The 14,532-nt window shown below is 38.0% G+C and overlaps 2 protein-coding genes across 2 annotated transcripts in view; both read right to left on the bottom strand.

Annotated features, from left to right (window-relative positions):
- Window positions 1-2,194, bottom strand: part of LOC101885478 (exostosin-1) — a 440,935-nt gene extending 438,741 nt beyond the window's left edge. Inside the window, exon 1 of the mRNA XM_087297961.1 lies at window positions 1,322-2,194. The gene's annotated coding sequence lies outside the window, so the exon portion shown is untranslated. The remainder of the gene's footprint in view (window positions 1-1,321) is intronic.
- Window positions 2,195-9,612: 7,418 nt separating this feature from the next.
- traf3ip2a (TRAF3 interacting protein 2a) overlaps window positions 9,613-14,532 on the bottom strand; it is a 22,869-nt gene continuing 17,949 nt past the window's right edge. The window contains exon 10 of the mRNA XM_087298003.1: window positions 9,613-12,729. Coding sequence (XP_087154129.1) covers window positions 12,583-12,729 — 147 coding nt within the window. The 3' untranslated portion in view covers window positions 9,613-12,582. The remainder of the gene's footprint in view (window positions 12,730-14,532) is intronic.

Here is a 14,532-nt window from a genome sequence, read left to right as displayed (position 1 = left end):
AGAAAGTATCTGTTTTTCATCAACTGATACAATGCTCAGTTCACAAAAACCTAGTTTAGCTCACAAAAACGTACACTCAAAAAATGATATGTTGGCTTTAATTAACTTTTTTATGTCAACAGGTTCCACATAACCGAGTTAAGTTACCTTAAAGAAAGAATATTTATTAAACTTAAGTTAGTTTAATAAAGGTAAGGTAATGTTGTTTAGTTCAATCAACACAACATTTATAATTTAACTCTAATTTATTTACACTGCTAAAAAAAATCTGTTAAATTTACTGAAAAATACCAGCAGTGGTTGCCAGGAATTTTCTGTAAAGATACGGAAGTTTATAGGACTGTTTAAATTTACAGAAAATAACCGTATTTCATCAACTGATACAATAAAAAAAAAACAGTTTAGCTCACAAAAACGTAAAGTCATTCAATGCACTAATGTGTTCATGTATGTATAACTAGCAAACAGATTTTCACTGTATTTGTAATTACACAGTTACTTTTAAACAAAAGAAGATGCAGCACAACATCAGCTAACCATAGTTTATATTGGACTTGCACACAGATGCTACTATCCTCCACAATGGCAATGCACTAATGTGTTTATGAGTGTACAATTCGCAGATTTTCACTGCATTAGTAACTACACAGTTACCTTTAAACAAAAGAAGATGCAGCACAACATCAGCTATCCTTAGTTCATATTGGACTTGCACACAGGTCCTACTATCCTCCACAATGGTGTGATGACAGAATTGTCGTTTTGGCATGATTGAACTCTTTTTAATAACTACTATCTCTAAAGAACTAATTATTATAATGGTTCCCAGTGTTCAAAATATTCAGTGAATCACAGGGAGTTTTTATATCTTTTTCAAAGGAAATCTTGTGGCGCCAAAGTGGTTCACCTCACATCCTAAACATATTTTGTCAACATTACCGCATGTAGGAAACCTTTAGGGAAAGTGCTGGAACAGCCTTTTATCTCCTCAGGTAAAACTATTGGACATGTCGTCTAATTACAGCACTGTAAGAAAACGTTTGTCGTTACTTAAACTTTGTGGAAACGTGCACAAGCTGCAGTTATTTAGACAATTAGCACTCTGTTTTTAAACACTCTTCTAGCCCCATCTAAAACATGGTCAAATTGTGTAAACTGATTATAAAACATGACAAATAAGCAGACAAATCTAATCTTTTTTGGTAAAAGCGTTCCAGTAGATGTTTCTACAATTCTCCTCATGCTCTATAAACTAATAGCTCAGGTAGCTAATATTTAACACAGTCAATTTAATTGTTATATTTAGAGAGAGATGTTTTACCTCAGTCACCTGTTGAAGCGTCAATCATCCACAGACCTTCGATAATCCCAAACTTATCTTTTTTAATCAAAGCACTAAGTCAGTGCATTATCGGGAGTTGTGCAGAAGTAATTGTCAGCCATCTCTGTCTTCATAAATAAAAGATCTCGACGATTATGTACCTCAGTCTTTACAATAAAGCGAACACACGTGAAACTGACAGAAAACCGAACGCGGTCCGAATCCATTCCCCTGACGAAACAACGAGATGTTCGCTGTCCATTTACATGCTTGATTTAAATCTCTTTATAATCCATGAATAAACCAACGCACAACTTCAGTAAATCCACCGAGGCTTCCTCACATCACACTCCGTCCACAAGTGTTGATGCATCATGAACTCAACCAACGCGTCAGGTATCTCCAGAATCATGAAACAGGTGTGTTCCTATATAAAAAACGAGGATTATCAACTCATATCCCTTTGGATTAATGTGCAAGTTTCACAACACAGTCCACAGAAGAGATCCTGAGACATCCTATCGCGTTTACAACTCTCCAAAACCAACGCAAAACTTCTCATCGTGGTCTAATCCGCCTTGTGATAATCCACCAGGTCTGGACCACAGGTTTCAGTCCCATCCAATGCTTGGATTTAATTTGAAGTTCGCTGTAAATTAAAGCTTAATCCAATGGGACCACGTGTATCTATCCCAGATCGCTCTCGCTCTCTCTCGTGAAATGCTCAAATTAACGCGCAGTGAATGAACGCGTGTTCTCCCACCGAAAGGCACTTGGCGTGAAAGTTACCACTGCTGCCCGCTGGACAGATCATCTTTAACGGGACGAGCCCGTGAAAGCGCGCGCACCTTCTGTCGCATCCCTTCCTGATATAAACAATCCCTCCAGCAGCAAGCAGGCGTGGGGTCTGGTGATGCTGAGATCCAGAAGAGAGTTGGGGAATCCGTTCAGCATCTCTGAGGGAGCTTGAACCTCCCACTATCCTCGGCTCTGTCTGTGTGCGCTCCGTTATTGGCGGAGAATCGCGGTCGATCAGCTCACAGGAGCCGTGTGTGTGTGGAGCCGACAGATGCAGACTCGAGGAAAGCATGACACGGTGAGAGCGCTGAAAGAAACCCATTGAGCGACAGAAGAATGCAGGAAAAGCTTCATAGAAAAACTCTCAACTGGTGCTCATAATATAATCTTTAATGAAATATATTAATGGAGACGCAGTAGGTGGTGCTGTCCCCTCAGAGCACGAAGGTCGCTGGTTCGAGCCTCGGCTAGGACAGTTGGCGTTTCTGTGTGAGTTTGCATGTTCTCCCTTGTCTTCCTCCAGGTGTTCAGGTTAAGACATGTGGTACAGGTGAATTGGGTAAGCTAAATTGTGTATGAGTGTAAATGAGTGTATGTGGATGTTTCCCATAGATGGGTTGCGGCTGGAAGGGCATACACTGCTTAAAAACGCACTGGACAAGTTGGCGGTTCATTCCGCTGTGGCGTGACCAAGTGACCAAGTTCACCTGTACCAAGTCTTTGGACTTGTGGGGGAAACCCGAGGAGAAAACCCACACGAACACAGAGAGAACATGCAAACTCCACAAAGAAATGCCAACTGACCAAGTCGAGGCATGAACCAGCGACCTTCTAGCTGTGAGGCGACAGCACTAGCCACTGCGCCACCACGCCACCCTCATAGGCTACAATAGTAAAGTGTATTATACTGTAGCCTATATAGTACTTATGGCACTAAGTTATTAAACGCTCCAGCTGGATTTTAATTAAAGTGAACTGATAAACAATAAACAAGCAATACTTTAGATTTTACTACAGCAAACTGCAAAGTATTGTAGTTTAAAATAGCTGCTTGTACAAAACTACAGCATTTCCTTTGTTTATATTATTACAGTTGATCTGTTAACGTACAGTGTTGTGTAAAAAGTAATAGGTCTATTACAATTTTAAGCCTATTTACTTTTCAAAAAGCAAAAACAACACAGACCTTTAAATTACTTTCCTTAAAAATGACTAAGTAAGGCATTTAGTTACTTTTTAAAGGGATTTAAGATGGCAATATCTTACTTTTCTGTTTTTATAGCACATTTACGGCAGTATATTGTTGTATAATGTGTATTGTAGTATAATGTAGCCTACTGTAAAAAAAAAAAAAACTACGATATTTGTTTAGTCGTTGATATTACTATAGGTGTTCTTTTACAATACATTCATTCATTCAATAGTTTTCCTTCTGCTAGTCTCTTTATTCCTCAGGGATCATCACCGTGGAATCAAAGTTACAATAGTTTAGAATTTTTCATTAGTTTTAGTTTCTATTTCGTTTTGACTTTTTGTTTTCAAATTCAGTCAGTTTTAATTAGTTTTAGAGGGAGATTTACTGGTTTTTATTAGTTTCTAGTTAGTTTCTAGTTAGATTAGTTTTTATTAGTTTCAGTTGCAGTATTAGTTTTAGTTTTTTTTTTAAATAAGCATGTTTGTTTGGTGCAAGATTCAAAATCAATAGAATAAATATTTTATGCTAAAAAACTCAGCCATACATTTTTTAAAACCTGTATTTAGAAAACACATGAACACGATCATCTACCAATACCATCTATCCATCCTCAAACTCAAATACTTTGAGTATTTGAATTTGTAGCCCACAACAGCAGCCTTAAGTGTACAATGTGTGTGCAAGGCTGCTCTGAGGTTAGATACACAGTAGTGATGGGAAGTTCAGATTTCTAACGCGGATGTTAGGACTCAACGTTATGTAGTCAGCAATAGTAATTTTAGTCAGTTAAAACATCACCATGATCTGAAAATTGTCTTGCAGTAAAGTCTTGCAACCCAACTGAGCATGATTCACTTATTTAAATTCTATTACGATTTTCTGTAATAAAATAAACTTACGTTTCTTTCACCAGATCTTCTCATATAAGCCCTCGGTTTAGTTCAGTTTAGTCACAGCAGGCTGTGCTGTTTGTGTTTGGTCCACTGAATCACGCATGCGCAGTATTATCGGTTCACCACTTCTAAAGTTTGATCTTAGTGTAACGTTACTGTTCTAATAACTGAATGAGAGTATATATTGGATTATCTAGAGTTAGGGAGGAGTATTGGGCTGGTTAAAAAGTAAGTAGTTTGTGGATAAGTCCTTACTGGAGACGCAAATCGTTTCAAATTATTCAGTTCGTTGAGCGTGCGGTTGGGTCTCGGGGTCTGCAGGTTCATAAATGTTGGTTAATTTTGGTGAACTACTTCAACCGTTTCGCTTAGAAGTTCGGGTTAAAAAGAGTCGTTCGCGATCGCGAATTCGCGATACAGAACTAAAACCCATTATTGTGCACAAACATGTTAAAGTAATAGTTTTAAGTGCCTGTATTTAATGCTGTCACCGTGCTGCTGTCATGTCCACTCATTGTTTTTGTCGCGGGAGCAACAGCGAGGATTGACTGGAGGATAACTGGCTCGATCTGGCCAATAGCAGCAGGATTACAAACTCTTGAGGTGCAAGAGGGTCAAACATCAGCAGCGCGAATTAGATTTACTTCCAAACGGCTTACAGTAAGATTATGTATTAAATACATTCACAAATCTAAAAATGAAGGAGGTTTTTGCTGTAATTTTAGTTAGCTTCGGTTAGTTTTGTATGTACACAATACAGTTTCTGTTTTTTTTTTTTATTTAACGACAATTATTTTACATTTTAGTTTTAGTTTTTTCGTTTGTTTTTGTTAACTATAATAACCTTGAGTGGAATGAACTGCCAACTTATCCAGCACACGTTTCACACATGCAGCGGACGCCCTTTCAGCTTCCAGTTGTGGAAAAAGTAATATATCACTATTTTAAGCCTACCTATCCTTAAAAAAACACACAAAAATAAGACATACTTTCAAATTGCTTTCCTTAAAAAGTAACTATAGTTACAACATATTAAATCAAGTACTTTACAATAGTATGATTCAAACACACTGTAATATATTTACTACACTCAAAAAATGCTGCTTGTTCAAACTGCTTATTTAAAATGAGCTGAATCAACACAATTCTTGTTTTTTGTGGGCAGCTTAATTGTTTTATGTTCAGTCCACTTGATTTGTAAACGTAACAATTAAATTAACTTAATCAATTTGTGTTGGGACAACTTGAAGAAACTTATCAAAGAGTACAGTGCTTTCAGTCCTTTTTCAGTCCTTTTCAGTGCAATGAAAGCTTTAGCTAGTTCTACCAGGAAGACTGAGATGTCACGTCATTCATAATAATTACCTCGTCAGCCCATCACAACCACCCATCTGAACAATCTTTTTCGCTGTACTCAGGTGACGTTGTGGAAGACTTCCTCCATCCTCTCCATCACCACCACCACCAGGTCGGCCTTGTCTCCCCTCAAGGGGTTGGCTTCACCCTGCCTTCATCTTCAGGCAGGATCTGCCAGCTTACGCCAAAGGACTTTATGAAAGGATCGTAATTAACTTGCATTCATGCAAACAATTCACAATAAATGTTCAAACCTTTATCTGCCTCCTAAAGTCTTTCTGATAGAACTAAAGTTTCTTCACTCTTAAAAATGAAGGTTATTGTCCCATGCCTACTTGTAACAAGAAAAGTAGATTACTGTGGTGAGTTCAATTCAAAGGGGAAAATACTTTTTAATTATAATGATAAAAAATATTGGTTCTTTTTGAATTGAATTTATTGAATGGGATAGCCCCTGGAGATGAATAATCTCATTTTCGAGGGGGTCCCTAAAAATTAATCCAATGCTAGTTGTTTGTAGACTAAAAGTGACTTATAAATGCAAAAAAAATACATTTTGCTGAACATTTTTCCGATATACAGTTTTCACTTAGCTTACCACAATCAAGAAAACTGACCATATAATGTAATAATGCTGAAATTAACATAATTATCATGTAATGTTAATATGTTAATATAATTAACATGACCTAATATAACATTTAACAGATTCCCTTTTGCTTTTTCTATCTTTCCAAATTTAAAACCAAAAACAAACACAGTTTTTGTAAACTGTAAATTGTAAATTGAATAAAGACCCCAGTCTTTCACAATGCATATAACAATGAGGAATTATCTCTCTTTCATCACGAAAAAGGACTTTTATCATGCACACTTGAATTCAGTACCGAAATAAAAGCACTGACTGCAATAATATCCTTTAACACCCACCACTGAAGATCTCCAACATTTTTAGTTAATGGTGGCTTGTAAACTAAACTCCAAACATCACTATCAACACTTTAATTACAGTGTTCTAAACCTCTATCATTGTTGTGGGAAAATGTACTTTTTGGCATTTCCATGTACCTTATTCAAGAAGAAAAAAGTTTTTATTTAACTAATTAAATTATTTTGCTAACAAAATTTTACATTCATAAATGTAAATTTACCAATAAGAAACACAACTTTAAGGTGTTGATGACTGAATTATGCTTTATATTAGTAGTATCAGAGACTATCTAAATAATAAAGCCCTACGCACTTTAAAACTTTGTGAACTCTACAAGGTATTTATTTGATTATTACATATGTATATTTGTATTTGATTTATGCTTACCCCCTGGCATATATATATATATATATATATATATATATATATATATATATATATATATATATATATATATATATATATATATATATATATATATATATATATTGTACTGTTAAAATGTGATGATATAAAAATAAAAAATAAAAAGAATCACCATAAACACTTAAATATTCTCTCCATGGTGTTTCCACACATTGTGTGTGTGTGTGTGTGTGTGTGTGTGTGAGAGAGAGAGAGAGAGAGAGAGAGAGAGAGAGAGAGAGAGAGAGAGAGAGAGAGAGAGAGAGAGAGTTTATGCGAAATGCAGTTTGACAAGAATCACTCTACCTTTGTTACCGTGTTCGTTCATTGAGCTCTGGATCATGTCGGTCATTCAGAAATAAATGCTGCCATCTAGAGGTACACAAAACGACCAGTAAAAAGATGGATGCTTTACGAGTGTTTAATAGGTACGAACCAACCTGTAACCCCTTAGAACAGGGGTGGCCAACCCTGGAGAGCCACCTTCCTGCAGATTTCAGTTGCTACCCATATCAAACACACCTGATCCAATTAATTAGGACCTGAACACCACGTGATCATTACTAGTGTGTTTGATATGGGTTGCAACTGAAATCTGCAGGAAGGTGGCTCTCCAAGAACAGGGTTAGAGGGTTGGCCACCCCTGCCTTTAGATTTCTTCTTTTATTTAAGCCTGTCATTCAAAATGTCCTCTTTTATAATTAAATGAATAGTTCACACAAAAGAACATTTTGTCATTATTTACTCCCCTATTACTGGTTTGCAACATTTATTTCTTCATGTTGAACACAAAAGAAAATATTCTGAAGAAATATGTCACCATTGACTTTAATAGTAATTGTTTTTCCTATACTATGGAAATCAATGGTTACCGATTTTGAGCTTTCATCAAAACATTTTCTTTTTGTGTTCAACAGAAGAAACTCGAGTAGAGAGTACAGTATTCATTTTCTTAGGCGAAGTATCTCTTTAGAAACACCAGTTTAAAATAATCGGAATCTATTTTATTATTCATCTGAAAACCTTTTTAATTTAAATTAATTTTTTATATCTTTAAATAGCCGCAATAACACAATTCTGAGTCGTTAAATCAGCCTATTTAATTTTTGATTGATCTGCTATTTGTTGTATTGTGTTATTATGTTGTGCTGAGTATTACACTCATTCATTCATTCATTTACATTTTGGCTTATTCCCTTTTTAATCAGGGGTCGCCACAGTGGAGTGAACTGCCAACTCATCCAGCATTTATTTTTACGCAGTGGATGCCCTTCCAGCCGCAACCCATCACTGGGAAACATTCATGCACACACACTACGGACAATTGAGCTTATACAATTCACCTGTAGCGCATGTCTTTGGACTGTGGGGGAAACCGGAGCACCCAGAGGAAACCCACGCGAACACATAGAGAATATGCAAACTCCAGGCACCAATGGCAGGCGATGACTGATCCTCCCCCCCTCAAAGCGGTTGGGGGGCACAAGCAGCATGCAGTGCCCCCGGGGGTCACCAATGGCATGTGTGTTTAGTGCGTGCGTTTTACCAAGTCAGTGTTGCTAGGGTTAAGAGTGGGGTGCCTGGGCGCTGCTGGTAAATGGTGTAATGGTAGCAGCGGCCGGTCACTCATCCCCAGCCTCCAGAGGGTCTAGCCCGGGGGAGTGTAGAGGCATGAGGGTGTCCGCTTTTCCCCCTCCCCAGCCGCAGAGCCTCCACCACCACCCCATCTTGGGGTTGGGGGTTAGGGTTGTGGGGGGTGGAGGTCAGTCGTCCATTGCTGGAGGGAGAGGGAAAGCAAGATCCACCACCTCACTTGCTGGTCAGAGCGATGCCGGAGGCAGTCAGTCGAGGGTCACCAATGGCACCTGTTTGGCTAAGGGAGAAGCAGGAAATGGCTGCCCCCCACCCCCTCCCCGAGCGCTAGTCCACAGCTGGGTGGGAAGTGACCTTTCAGGCCACCCAGAGTACTGCGCACTTGTCACAGGTTATCGCTGACCTGCCGTTGAGGTTTCAGGAAGCGTGCGATTTTGTGGACCCAGTTTTTTTTTATTTTTATTTATCATTTTACAATAAAATAAACAGCACAATTGACAAAAAGAATATTCAGCATTGAGTAGCATCAGGGTATACAAATATAAAAACATGTAGATCAACAAATCCAGTTTATACTTCTAGATTAAAACAGGAATCAAATAACAGCTTGTGTATGGTCAGTGTGATAACAAAGAGTATTTTGTAGGCTCAGGTCAAAGGGTTGATAAAGGGTCCATAAGGTTTCTAAAAATACGTGATTTTTGTTTTTTAAGCTATATGTTAAATATTACACATGCAGCATGTCATTTATGATATTTTTAAATAAATCCCCAAACGACAGGGCAGCCCCATCACCGAACTAACTCTGGGCATATAATAACCAGTAAGAGTGCTCAAACCCGAACACACAAATCTACAAAAAAGGCTTGTCATCTTAAAGACTTACAGTACTAGACATTAGGGATGTAACGGTATCAAAATTTCACGGTACGATAATACCTCGGTATGAATGGCACGGTACAGTATTTATTGAATAATTTACAGGAAAAACAAAACTAATGAAAAGGCTCGAAAAAAGTGCTAAAAGTGTTTATTTACCTTAGCACTGAACATATCAATGACATACAAATTAACCATCTATCTGTAAGTTTCGAAACAGGAACTTCCATTTTTAGATTTAAAAAAAAAAACTATTAAACCATATTAAAAAAATAAGTTTCAATTTAGTATTGTTGAAAACTCATCACAATCAACATTTAATCACGCACTCACTTAGATAGAGATGAGTGTCTTTAAGGAAAGTTATCATATAACTATAATCTGGTAAATCTCTGGGCATTTACAATGTCCCCTGCAACAGAAAAAAACCCTCTCATTTGGGACTGAGGTTTCTGGGACAGAGAGATATGATTTAGCCAAGGTTGACAGCAGTGGGTAACGCTGTGCATTGTCTTTCCACCACTTGAGAGGACAAGCCATGAGTGAGATAGAGGTCTCTTTGTGGTACAAATCAACGTCTGCATCAATCTGAACAGTGTGCTGTGTTCTGCAGTCCCCATGACTGCTATTAGTCGTATTCCCCGTCTTATATTTCACCACAGTCTGGCAGTGCCTGCATATTGTTTTTTCTTTGTCTGTCACCTTTTCTCCTTTTTCGTATCTTTTTAGAGAGAAACCGAAATGCTTCCACACATCCGATTTAAAATCCGCTTTAGGTTCGATCATTTCCAGCTCTTTTTCTTCCCCGCTACTAGCAACACACTCCATTTCAGCATTATTGGATCTGTAGTGACAACAGACCGCAAAGGATGATGGCCACGCCTGGGCTGATGGGAATTGTAGTTCCCGCTACCTCCCGTTCGCTTCATTCGCCTGAGCAAACTTTTCTCAGAAATATAGTTTTATTGAGTCGTGCGCCTACGGTAATATTAAAGAAACTTACTATTGCGGTATGACGGTATTTACAATATTGTTACATCCCTAGTAGACATTATAAGAATATAATACTTAATTAGCAGAAATATTTCCTCAAAAATCTGAGATATATTTGACATGTTTTTCGAGACAGAAAATTTAATTTGTAATTATTAGCATTTGTCGGTTTTAACAAGACATTTACACCCCAAATCGCTTATTCATTTTAGTCCGATCCATATAGTATTACTCACGACTGTCAAGCCAATTTTACTCTAGAACTCCTCAGCGTCTTCCAGAGATGAGAACAGGTGGATCTTTTTGTCATGAAGAATTTTATCCAGGTTGGATTATGCCTAGTTCAGACTGCGTGATTTTAGCCCCGATTTTGGCTCGCCAACAGGTTTTGAGAAATCGCCGACAAATGCCTGAAATCACAGGCAAATCGCTGCTCATGCACGTGAGTGTCGATCACACAGAATGAACTATCAAAGAAGCCATCTGAGAGAATCGCCGATGAGTCGCCGATGCCTGCGAGATATTTGGCGTGCTGAATATCTGGAGCTGTCGGCGATTCAAATCATGCCGTGTGAATTGAGTTTTGACTGAAAATAACATCAGCGATCGCCTACAGCCAATGAGGGAGCGGCATTCACTTGTGTGTGTGCGTGTGTGTATACCTGCTGCAGGCCAGCGGGAGGCTGGGAGAGAAGTTAAAAGCGCTCTTATTCGGTTTATTTGGACCCACGAAATTTAGGAAAAACTAGTGGAGGTTTGACAGGACTCAGGAGCAACCGTGTCTGTTTGACGTTTCATACAGAAAGAAATTAGTTTATTATCAACGTTGAGGAGAAATGGCTAATTCCCTTTAAACCCAGGTGAGCAAATATGTACATTTTCCACCCCATTAAAGTCTTCTTTCTCATTATGTAGTTAATAACAAAAGATATACTACGTGTTTTTGGCTGTGAGACGTAGTTTGGACGAAGTTGTCGGCGATTCTCCCTATAGTAAAGTCATGCAATGTGAAAGTCCCTGTCGCCGATCCATCTTGCAGTGTAAACAAAGCAGCGACGAAACGCTAGCCCAGATAGTCATGCAGTGTGAAAACATCTGTGACACGACGACTTTCAAAATCATGCAGTCTGAAGTCGGCATAAGGAATCCACGGTACATCCCTTTATCAGCAAACAAGACGATGGAAGCCTGCTTCCATCGTAGGTGATTTCTCTGCGTCTTGTTGAGCGTAATACAAGTTCCTTATCCTAAAATTTAAGGAAGCGGATGACAACGGCCTTGTGTTGGTCAGGTTTAGCTGGAGCTAAAGTCCTGTGGACCCGCTCCAGGGTGAACTGTGTGTCAGGTGTCATGTTCAACCACTGAGACAGCATGATAAAGTCCATGAACGGTTTGATGCTTCTGCATCCTCTGATAAACCAAAGAGTCGAAGATTCTTTCTCCTGCTGCGGTTTTCTAAATCTTCCACCTTTGCTTCCAGGAGATTCAGGCATTTGGATGCCGAGGTAGTGGAAGAGTCGACTGTATCCAGTCGGCTTTCAGCTGCCACAATGCGCATCTTAACATAACATCTAACATCTTAAGAGATGAAGATACTTCTGTTAATCAATTTTCAATACCATCTAGTTTGGTTCCAAGCTCAGTTCACAATGCTTTTAATTCTGCCAACACGTCTGATGTATCCGCCTTGACAGCCAGATCAAGATCGACCTGAGGTTTCTGTTTTTCCCCTCCTGTTCTACGAGCTCAGGTAAAAATGTAAAAATGTCACACTGTTTTGGAGCAAGATGTTTGGACATACTCAGATTGTTAATTCCGATCGGAGTTAGTTAAATTGACAAGGGTGTTATAGTTTTTGTCGGAGCGAATCAATCAACCAGCCATCCTCGCCAGAGCCACTTGACCTCCCCATAGCATGTTTTTTTTTTTTTCTTTTACTTACAAGACTGATAAAATCACAGGCAGAAATCTAATCATGCAACCATCTATATTGTAAATGAAACTGTAAAAGTATCATATAGTAAACTACTAACTTATCTACATTTCTCAATCAGAAATCCCGTAAAATGTAGTTGTCACAATGATCTCCAGTCGGGTTTAAGACTGAAACTGCATTAAAGTGACAAATGACTTGCTCTTATTATCTGACTATACTGTGCATCTACATCAGTATTGCTGGATCTTCATGCAGGTTATGGTGAAATATGCAGATTATTTGTTATAGGGGCTTGATAGTGAGCGTCAGCTCTTTGCCCAGTGGAGGGACAATGTATTTCTCTTCTCTAAGCAAGCGCAGTAATAGATCCTTTGAATCTTCCGGCCATCGGTACAGACGAGTGCTCTGCAGCCACAGAGGAACGTGAGTCTGCAAGAAAAGTAGAGTGAAGTCAGCTCAAATAGGGTAAAATGGGACAAGTTTGTAGCATCATCTCCTATTTTCAAGGAAATATCAATAAAGGATTTTGCGTTGTAGCAATTGTTGACATGTAATACTAATATTGACTGAGTGTTACATTATACTTTTCAGAAGCTGTAATTTAAATAAGCCTGATATGAATCACTAATAAATAAGCCTGATATTCATCACTAATAGGGATACTAAAACAATTAGAAGTACGGCTGGACGATATGGCAAAAACTTATATCACAATATATTTCTCAATTTCGGTCGATACAATATCATTCCGATATCGATATGGACAATATTAAAAAAACCAGAGAAAAAAACTGCCAAGAACGCACACAATGGATGTCTGTACTAACAAATGTCTTCAAAGGGCACCTAGTTTTCCCCTTTTTTAAGATTTAATATTAATATTATGGTTCTTCTGAGTGTGCCAGTTTAGGTTCAGTTTAACCAGCCTGATCTCACAAGAAAACGTAAGTATTTTACGTTTTGGCAGTTTAGTGGCTAATTCGTACGAATTCGAGTTCAGTCGTAAGAAAATGTACGATTTTAAAAAGGAGGCGTGGCACCTAACCCCACCCCTAAACCCAACCGTCATTGGGGGATACACAAATCGTACTAAATTGTACGAATTAGATCGTACGAATTAGCCACGAAATGAAAAAGTTACGAATTGCCGTGAGATTGTGTTGGTTTAACACACAGTTCAGATTTACCTTTTTAATTTAACAGGGTAATTATACACAAATATACATAAACAAGACAGATGGGACCTTTAATGGACGTTCAAGATGAAAAGCAACCAGAACTATGAATATACTCAAACTACTCTTTTATATTGCAAATATCAATGTAGCCTATGCTCTTTTTGATTTTTTTATTATTATAATTATTATTTCTTTTTTACGATGTGGATGTCATAATTGCTAGCCTGCTTTACTGAGGTTATGTTGGATTTATTTTCACACGTTAGTTTCAGCTTTGGAAAAAGCTGGCAGTAATAAGTCTAATCCCTGCATCCCACTGGCTAAACACGAAGCAAACGCTTTAGGACAAAGTGAATGTCTCCATGAAAACATCAACAGAAAGCAGCAATCCTTGCATGCATGAAATATTGCATATTATCACAAGGTTGGCTCGCTATACAACTGATACGTGCTAGATATAATACAGTTTTTCAAAAAAGTTCAAGAAAGGTTCGAGTCATTGCTGTGGAAATGTTTTTTTTTTGTTGTTGTTTTTTTTATGAACCAAAAACTATTTGCACATTTTTTTTCAGAATGACTTGCTAAATCTCTCCACTAGGTGGGGATGCTTCCCTTCTTTTTGAGTTTGACTGTGTTGCCCTGTATTGCTCAATGATTGCACGTGGAGGATCGTCATTCATTTGTCATTTACAACTAATTTAAAGAGCATCATGTATTGTTAAAATTACTAACTGAAATACTATATGATCAAGAAAGTTTAAAATAATTTATTTGCCATATTAAAAAAAATGTAAAACTGTTTTAAATAAAACAGAGCAGAGTTCATGAAGCATTGCTGTGGAAATGGGTTATTTCCTTTATGAACAAGAAACTATTTTACACATGCTGTCTCCATCTTACAAATACAGTAAAACGGCAGCCAAGGCAAGACCATCACATTAGTCTATTTTAATCTGTTTTCACTGTTAATATGATGCCTGTACATTTTAATTGGACTTCAATTGGTTTAACCCTTAATCATCCCACAGGGTCAGGGGGACCCCAATGGATGTTT

The sequence above is a fragment of the Danio rerio genome, chromosome 20, assembly GCF_052040795.2.
Source record: "Danio rerio strain M-AB ecotype USA chromosome 20, GRCz13ab, whole genome shotgun sequence".
Classification (NCBI taxonomy): domain Eukaryota; kingdom Metazoa; phylum Chordata; class Actinopteri; order Cypriniformes; family Danionidae; genus Danio; species Danio rerio.
The sequence above is the reverse complement of the archived record's forward strand: the minus strand, read 5'-3'. Positions and strand labels throughout refer to the sequence as shown.